The sequence below is a fragment of the Rhinopithecus bieti genome, unplaced genomic scaffold (genome assembly GCF_001698545.2).
Source record: "Rhinopithecus bieti isolate Rb0 unplaced genomic scaffold, ASM169854v2 scaffold_20362, whole genome shotgun sequence".
In the NCBI taxonomy this organism is placed as follows: domain Eukaryota; kingdom Metazoa; phylum Chordata; class Mammalia; order Primates; family Cercopithecidae; genus Rhinopithecus; species Rhinopithecus bieti.
The window spans coordinates 87175-96188 of record NW_016810160.1 but is presented as its reverse complement, the minus strand read 5'-3'; the positions used below and the strand labels follow the sequence as shown (position 1 = coordinate 96188).

The following is a 9014-nucleotide window of genomic DNA, read 5'->3' as shown; positions in this document are numbered from 1 at the left end:
AAAAAAAAAAAAAAAAAAAAAAAAAAAAAAAAAAAAAAGAACTTTACACCTTCTAAGAGAAGATAACGTGAGGGCACACTCTCCTCTCTTAGAGGGTGTTTTCAACACTGAGTTCTATCTCTGAAGAGAATGAGGACCCGGTGGGGGCCAGTGCCCCAAGTTTTCAACTAAAACAAAAGCAAAACTAATCTGCAGCCTTGAAGGTGAGCTCGTTCATTCGCCTGCCTCCACTTTTTAAAACATTTTTTTTTTCTTAAATGAAAGTTTCTTTAATCTTTTGGCTTCTCGCATACTCAGAACCATAGAGCTCAAAGCTTCTCAGCTCAACTGAGAACTCAGCACTTCTTGGACTGATAAATAGAGCAGCTTTAAAATGCTTAGAACTGAAGACAGACCAACTGTGGCGAGAGAAAGTAAACACATCCATGCACCAGTCAACCCTAGCAAGCTCCTGGCTGAGATTACAAACTGCAGTTCCTGCCTGAGCTGGCAAGGATGCTGGAGCAGGCTGGGGGACCAGAACCATAAAGCAGCCCTCCTCTGCCCCAGCTAGTTGTGCCCCAGAAGAGCTGGGTCCTCAGGGAATCTTCTTGGGGCCCGGTTTGGATGCTCCTAAGCATAGAAGACTCTGCCAGTGTGTTCCTCATTCGTTTCAGGTTTGGAAATGTACCAAGAGAAGCGGGAACCAGCTTTATTCTTTCTGATCTGGATGGGACTCCTTTCCTTTGCATTCAAGCTCTCTGCATACAGGTGAAACTTGCCAGTGAGAGACTTGGGATTTTTTCACAAAATAGAATGCCATAAGGACATAATTTGTTATGAATATTTGAGGAGCTTTATCTATGGACAATATATACTTTAAACATCCCCCTCCCCAAGTCACACACACACATTGTTTTTATGAGAACCAATTAATAAATGGTAATTCATTCAGGTATATCTTCACTAAATTACTGTTTCCTTTAATTGCAGGGGAATTTTCCATTACTAAACTCTCCCTTGCTGATTTTTTTTTTTTTTGCATTATTTATATATTCTTTCAATTTCGCTAATAGTGAGGTTGGTATGTGATATTATCTGATGTTTGTAAGTCTTAAATTTATTTTTCATTTAAAATATTTCCTCATTCTTGCAGCTCCCCATAATCTGGGAGAAGCATCAATAACAGCAGACAAGATTTTATAATAAGTGGTTGAAAAAGGCACTGGCTGAACTCAATCTGATAGGAACGCATCCTGTGTGATTGTGTTTCTCTCATTCCAGGCGTGCGTGTGTGCGCATGTGTGTGTGTCTCTCCTTTGGGTTAATGTGGGAATGCTTTCCTATATCAGTAAGTCACAAGTCGATCTATGAAAAGATTGTGCATACAAAATAGAGATGAAGATCACAGGGGCTTTAATAACAAAATAAATATAAACAACACTCGAATCTCTTTATAAATCCCAGAGCACAATGTGTGTTTTCTTGCTTCCTTTTCATGAACCCCAAATAAAGACTTTGACAGCCAGATATCCAAGATCCGGATCTGCCAGCTTCCTAAAATTCTGCCTTTTTTTTTAATGTGTAGAAAAGTAGGGGTATCTCATGGTGGTTAGGGGTTGCTTAGAGACTGTGGTAGAGATTTGGTGTTAACAAAATGTGTTTTTAAAGCAGGATTTCGATTTTCTTATATTGAATGGCAAAGGTTCCACGCACCTGGCTATCTTCATTTCTGAAATAAATGCTTTCATTTTATTCTCTCCAGCTACCTTCTCCCTTTCTTTCCTCTCCACCCCCATCGCCTCCTTTCAGTGTCTTTCTTTTTCTCTTTATTCTTTCACTCCTTTCTCTCTCACAGCAAAATGTTCTGGAGGATGTGAATGATTAAACTGTTTACTCCAAGGTTTAGGTATGAAAAGGCATGTCACTGTAAGTAAAGTTTCACCTTTATACCCAGCTCCATCAATAATTACAGAACAAGGATGCCTATTAGTAAATCTTTCTTACAATTGGCTCTTACAAAAATGATTTCATTTTTTCTGGGCATACCAAGGTCGACAGATTTTACTTTTCGCAAAAATTATTTACACAGCAGAGGAACCTGCTCCAAAATGAAGGCAGCATATAAAGGGCCTTTGAGTGTATCCATAGGAAAATGAATACCTATAAAATGCATCTCAATAAATTAGAGATTTGAGGCCATAAATAGAACGTTTTGACATATTATATTAGTAGATGCCCTCTAATTTGAACCACAGTGTCCCTTAATAATTAAAATTCCATGAGATTGATTTTTTATTTGGTTTCCTTCACTTCCTTTGTCTTCTTCAACAAAATTAGGCAGAGTCCTTTTGGGGGTAGACTGATAACATTAATTAACTTTCCTTCTACCCCCAAAAAGTTCCAAATAAATGCTTCCAATAGACATCAAAAAAGTGTCAATTAGAAATAATTACTTCTTATCAGTGGGGCAATTAAAGTGACAAAGCTTAAAAAGATACTTATCTTAAAACTAATTCACAAGGTAGCTAAATTGTCTCCTAATTAACTTGCATTGAGGAGGCTGGGGGGGATAGACCGTCTTGAAACAAAGATGAATTGATGAACCCCAATACCTCTTTATGTTCCTCAAAGCTGCTTCACTTCCCTAAAACCTTATTTTCAACCCAGGCAGGAAGCCTGAGAAGAAAACAGATCCTTTCCAAATGCATTTATTCCCCTTTCCTCAATTCTAAAACCAAGAGGAAGGAATGGGGCTTTAGATCTCAGATCAGGGAAGTTAGAGACATCATCGTCTGCCTTGTCTTATTTTACCACTTGAATGAACTATTTTCAGGACCAGTGGGAGTGGGGTGCGACAAGTTATTTAAGATAACTTTTAATGAGAGCCTGCTTGGTTTTACAAAACTCTCTTCCTCGCTGGTACAGTATTGTTCTCACTGGGGCATTTATCATTTCTTCTGCATCTTTAATTTTTTTAAAAAATGTTTTTGCTTTAGAGAACTTCGTCCCTGATGCAACAAAAATAACGATTTTAAGGAACGTTCAGCCCATCGCTGACCTGCGCACATTAGAATGATTCGCGTTCAACATTCCTTCAGTATAAATCTGTCGGAAAGACAATGTTAAGACTCTCTGCAAGGCAAGACCAGTCAACGACGAGGCGAGAGTGAGCCGTGGCAGGCTGGGCGGCGAAGGCCGGGCAGGAAACTTTTCTTGAGAGTCTCGGGTTATCGGGAAGGGTGCGCTGGGCCTCGCTCCCGCGAAAAGCCGTGTGGCTGCCTGCGTCCCGGGCTCTGCTCAAAGAAAACTTACAAGGGAGCTCCCTAAGCACTGCCGAACTCAGAAATGGAGGTGCCTGGGGAAAAGGGGGAAGCTGCTAAAACCTGAGAGAAAATGGGCTTGTAAAAACCAGAGGTGTCCGCTTATGAATTTAGCTCCAATTATAGACAACAGTGTCAGGTAAACTGATAAGAAAGACAGAGGGCCTCTCCCTCAGGTTTGCCAAAGGGAGGGTTCAGAAAAGAAACAGGGAGCGCCTTCAACAGTCTGTGCTGTTACAGGCTGTTTTCTTGTTTTATTAGCATTTAAATTAAACTAAAGAAGAAAGTCTCATCCTCCCTCGCCGCGTTGTTTATTTGTTTTGGAAAGAAGGTAGAAGAAGCCCCTCTGTCTTTCTGAAAAGAAGACAGGGGAAAAAATTACCTGGTAGGTCCAGGGGCAGAGGGCTCCCTCCCAAAACCCAAGCGCGATTTGCATCCGAGCTAATGGGAAAGCGCGCATCTCATCATTTGGGACTGATACTGATTAAAACTACAGTAAAAATAAATAGTGTCTTTTTTTTCTTTCCATACTCTATTCCCATTTATTCTAATGAGTACTTCTAGAATAAAAATAAGTAGCTGGAAAAAAAAAAAAGCTCATCTGAGGGACGGGGACATCGTCTTATTTCTTGGGCAGCGACAGAGAGTAAGGGTCCAGCCCGGCCCAGTAAATTTGACTTCCCAGAGCATCCTCTCCTCCTGCCACCGCCGGAAGGGTCAGGGGAAGGTCAGGAGGAAAGATGGACCTCCAGAGCCGAGCAGAGTGCCACGGACCAGCCTGGCATGGGATCTGGCACCGGGCACTGCACATTCGGCCTCGAGGATGGTCCTGGCGATGTGTGATATTGTACCACGGTTTGGCTAAAGACTAAGGGGCTAAAACCTGATCCTGACCTTAGAAAGTGGCCTAGGAGCGCTCCTGGTTCCAGGGCGCGGACGGTAAAGAGGTGCCAGGCAGTTCTGCTCGGTCCCAGAGCTCGCCAACCTCGCTGAGCAGGGGAATGGCTGCGAGGTCTCTACCCTGAGGCCCCTGAAGGGACCCCGCGCCTTCTGGGGGCAGCCGGACTATTCTGGCCCAGCTCTCTGAGGGGAATGGGGGCAGGGAGGGAGCATTCTGCTGACTTCGTCTGAGGCTCTAGATAGAACGCAAGTGAAAAAATCTTTCGGCGCCCCAGGGGGTTCCCGCTCCCCTCCTAGTTGAGCCTTGGCCCTGGGACTGGAGACTGCGCCGCACAACCCGGGCCGCGCCGTGCGCTTGGCTAAATAGAGATCTCAGCCGCGCTCCGCATCCGATCCGACCCTCCTTATTATAACAAATGTCCCGTTTGTCGAGCGGGACTTCATATTCGCGGAGAATTCATTCTGAAATATTGATTTTCTCTCACTTCGCCGGCCCAAATCGATAGCGATGCGCCCTGGCCCCATAAATCGCCTTCTCTGCGGCCGGCCAGGCTCCATCCATCACCGCGGGCCGCGCTGCGCCTCCGCCGCTGTCCGCACTCGCTGCGCGCCGGGACGGCTGCACCCACCAGCCCCGACCCTGGAGCTCCTTCCCAGCAAAGACCCTGCCCAGCCCTGGCTAGGAAGTGGGAAAACAGGCATCGCGGCCTGGGAGCTCCAGTGTTTTTGAAGGCCCTGCTCCTGGGCGCAGGTGGGGAGGGGGTTTCGACTTCGCCAGCAGCTTAGTCCTCACCAGCCGGACGCCCCGCGCGCGGCTCCCTGCCTGCCCAGTGCTGGGCCGGGAGGAGTCGGAGAGCACCTGAGTGCGCTGCCGGCTCCCAGGCCCGGGACCACCGGCTCTATTCCCTTTGGCTTGAGAGATGCGGGGAGCTCAAAGTCCAGCCAGGGGAGTCACTGGGAAGGACTGCGCACACCCGAGGAAGAGGGCTTAGAGGTTGGGGACGGGGAAATGGCAAGTCCAGCACCGGTGCAGCCCAGGGACAGAGCAAGAAGAATGTCCACCCTAATGCGCCATGCAAGACTGGGAATGGAGCTCAAAGGAAACCCCCTCCAACTCCACAGAGATCCCCTCACCGTTCCGTGTGGTCCCTCGAAACCAAGACCTGGGGAGGGCGGCTCAGCTGGCCGAGTGGAACCCCAGTGCCCGAGAACAGTGAGGCGGCTCCAGCGGAGGGCCAGGCCCCAGGCGCCCCCAGCTGGGTCCCCACGCGGGTGGGTCCCGAGAATCCCGTGCATACGCTCCCGAGATCCAGCGACCCGAGTGCACGCACGGACGCTCAGCTGCGCGGGGGTTGGGGGTCCTGACCACACCGCGTTCTTACCAGATCTGATGGAGTTGTGAGGCATCGCCGTGGAGTCGCTCGCAGCCCGCCGAGGGCTCTGGGCTTACTCACGCAGGTCCGGGCCGCGCCTGCCGCTGCCCTGCACAAACCCAGGAGAAGGGCATGAGATGCGATGAGATTCGATGACTGCATCCTCAGGCCCCCTCCCAGGCCTTATCCTTTACACCTGCATCGTCTGCCAGGAGTAGGAGGATTTTTAGGCGAAGTAGGGCCAACCTCAGACTGGCCTAGCTAACAGGCTTCCCCGGAGGATCAAGGATTGGGGGTGCGCTGAAGCTCCAGACTCCAACCTGCGTGCCCACTCCCTCCGCTGCCCCAGTCTTATCCCGTTTAACTTGGGAGGGAAAAGGCTGCCAGGCTTCCTGGGACCCTCTCCCTTCTTCCATCTCCCCGTCCTCACTACCAGCCAGCTTCCAGCTAACCCCTGGGTGACATACCTGGCCGGCCGGCTGCAGGCCCTCACTGCCTGGGTCTGCCCACAAGGGTGCCCTGGGCCCCGTGTCTCTTCTCCTTCTGAAGTTTGTTCCCATCCACCCGGCATCGCCAACCGGTTTTATCCCGCTGAGGCCCTGGGAGATGGGTCTGGCGAGGCTCGCAGGCCGCGGATTGGCTGGCTGGGTGCAGGGGGGTGCGGGAAGGGGAGGATTTTGCAAGGGGGACATGGCTGAGTGGACTCAGGAGTTAGAAACATTCGCTGGGAGCTTCTGTTTCCAGCGGAGGGAAGAGGGAGGCAGCTGAGCCCTAACTCAGCAGGCCTGGAAATATTGGAGGAGTGGAGAACGGAGGCCTAGGTGCCTGAGGATGAGGCTCTCTGGGTCCTCCTGGGTCACTGACCACCAGAAGTAAGAAAAATGGTCTCTGTAGGATGCCCTTCTTGTCCCCTGTCACCCCTGGTTTGCTCACCAGGAAGCAGCCTTTTCTTTTGTAAAAGGAAGGAGGGAACTTCTGTTTTATGCCTGATGCTTTAGGTACAGCCTGCTTTCAGGGCTGTAGGCAAGATGCTATTACCTTCTCACCACAGCTATGACCTCTTCCAGAGAAGAATCCTGAGCAGCACCTGAAGCCATTCCTTCTGTTCTACACAGATAGCATCCACACCCTTGCATTGTTACACTAACAAAATTGTCACATAACCCATTCCACAGCAACTCCTCGCCTCTCTCCTCTGGAACACACACACAGCCACCTGCCCTCTTTCTTGCTCCTTGAGGATTTTGAACTTGGAAGAAGAGTTCAGGGGAAGGGCATTGAGGCCCTAGACTTCACCTCTGCTTGGAAAGGCCTTAGAAAGGATCAGGAGTGAGCTGACCTCTGGTCTGGTCTGTAGGAATCAACAGCCTCAGCAATATGGGGGCCTGGGTGTGGTTAAGAAAGGGTCTAATTGGTGGGAATGATGGTGGGGTTGGCGAGCCCTGGGACCAAGCAGAGCTGCCTGGCACCTCTTTATCTTAGTAATGGCAAAAGCTGCCCCCTCCTTCCTCTAGTTCTCTCTGTTGGGGAGTCGGGGTGCATATAAGATTGTGAGTGGGTATGAGTGAGCAAATGTCCTGGAACACTGGCAGGCCTGGGGGTCAAGGCCTGGATGTTCCCCCAATCTTTGACCAGACCTCTGGACTCAGGATTACAGTCTAGAGGACAGCCATGCCCTTTTCAGAGATGGCTCTGCAGGCTTGGTGGGGTTGTTCTGGGACAGGAGGCTACGGAGCCAGTGAGGGGGGGCAAGGAAGGGGCAGGGGAAACTGAGATATTCAGGGGGATTGGATGTGTGTGTGTGTGTGTTTGTGTGTGTGTATGCATATATGTACATGTGTGTGAAAACACATGAACTATTTTTCTGAATTAAAAAAAAGTTTTGTCTTTCATGTCAATCCACAGCCTCCTTCCACCCAGTCTTTCTTATCTCTCAATTTAGGGAAAATGAATCATCTTATGAAAAAAGAGAGAAGAAAGTGTGTGTCCCTAAATGTTTCCTCCACATTTGCAAAGAGGGGCTCTAAACAAAAATAGTTGGTGCTTCATCGTTTTAAATGTTTCTCTAAAATTGTAATTTTAAATTGCTCTGTGGTTTTCAAAGGTCCAGATCCCCAACTTCTCTGGCAGAAGAAGACTGTCTCCCAGAGAGAGACAATCCAAGGGTGTTGGGATGGAAATGGATCCTGGCATAGGTCCTACGGACCCCATGGGCCAGTTTGCTGCCCTGGCTTGTGTCCTTCTGCTGCAGGGAAGGTGTGGAGTGTGGCAGCCACAGCAGAAACTCTCTTTGTCCACCCAGGATTCCCTCCCACCAGGGAAGCAATGCTCCAGGGTGAATCTGATAGGCCCTCATTTCAAACAGGTCTGACAACCTTAGAGGTTCTACCCAATCTAAGGGTCTGATAGGTACCAATATCCATTAACTCTCAGGCAAGCGTTCTTGCCTATGCACACCTTTTCTGCCCAAGCAATCAACTCTCTCCCTTTCCCATCCCCTTTTTGGACAAAATTTCTTAGAGGACAAATCCAGCAAGTTATCAGAACATTCCCGTCCCATTTAGAAGCTTATCTTTCAAATTTCATTTTAAGGTAAAAACAATGTGCACTGTTCAAGGTTACTCCTCAGGCAAAAACACACTCCACACCTTGACAATACCTCTTCTGCAGACTGCAGGTGACATAGCAGATGACCAGAAGACTCAGCAGAGGAGATCCAGGATCAGCAAGAAGTGAGAATGCAGTGAACTCCTGCTGCAGAGATAAACACAGGCCTCCTGGACTGGCCCTGCTTCTAATTAGAATCAGAAATCAGGCCTGGGTTCCTTGGTGTTTCCTAATTCTCTGAGACCAAGGCCAAGGAAATGTCATTAACTGGTATCTTAACTCTGTCTCTTTGGCATCAGTCTCCTCATCTGCAAAACAAAAGGCTTGAAATACATATATTTTTAAAATCATCTTTTATGACAGTATTTTCTCAAACTTAAAATCCATGAATAAATCATAAGAATAAAAATCATATGACTTCCTTTGATATTTGAAATTTTAAAATAAATTTGCACTGTGACTAATAGACTTTCAATGGGACTTTTAGAACTCTTTTTTTTTTTCTTCTAGACATAGTCTCACTCTCTCACCCAGGTTGGAGTGCAGTGGCATGATCTCAGCTCACTGCAACCTCCACCTCCTGGGTTCAAGCGATTCTCCTGCCTCAGCTTCCCAAGTAGCTGGGGCTACAGGTGTGTATCACCATGCCTGGCTAATTTTTTATATTTTTGGTAGAGATGGGGTTTCACCATGTTGGCCAGACTGGTCTCGAACTCCAGACCTCAGGTGATCCCCCCTGCCTCAGCCTCCCAAAGTGCTGGGATCACAGGCATAAGCCACTATGCCTGGCCTGACCTTAGAACTCACTTTTAAAAACTAATACCTCATTTGC

At 48.2% G+C, this 9014-nt stretch overlaps 1 protein-coding gene across 10 annotated transcripts in view; it reads right to left on the bottom strand.

Moving 5' to 3' along the window:
- Nucleotides 1–6162, bottom strand: part of PAX8 (paired box 8) — a 61955-nt gene extending 55793 nt beyond the window's left edge. For 6 of the 10 annotated variants that reach the window (XM_017891489.1, XM_017891491.1, XM_017891493.1 and 3 more), the window contains exons 1-2: nucleotides 6043–6138; nucleotides 5585–5684 (exon numbers count right to left, since the gene is read on the bottom strand). In XM_017891489.1, the coding sequence (XP_017746978.1) occupies nucleotides 5585–5609 (25 nt within the window). In that variant the 5' untranslated portion in view covers nucleotides 5610–5684; nucleotides 6043–6138. Of the gene's footprint in view, nucleotides 1–5584; nucleotides 5781–6042 lie in introns of all 10 variants that reach the window. The other 4 variants (XM_017891488.1, XM_017891490.1, XM_017891494.1 and 1 more) reach the window with 2 other exon arrangements.
- Nucleotides 6163–9014: the final 2852 nt, after the last annotated feature.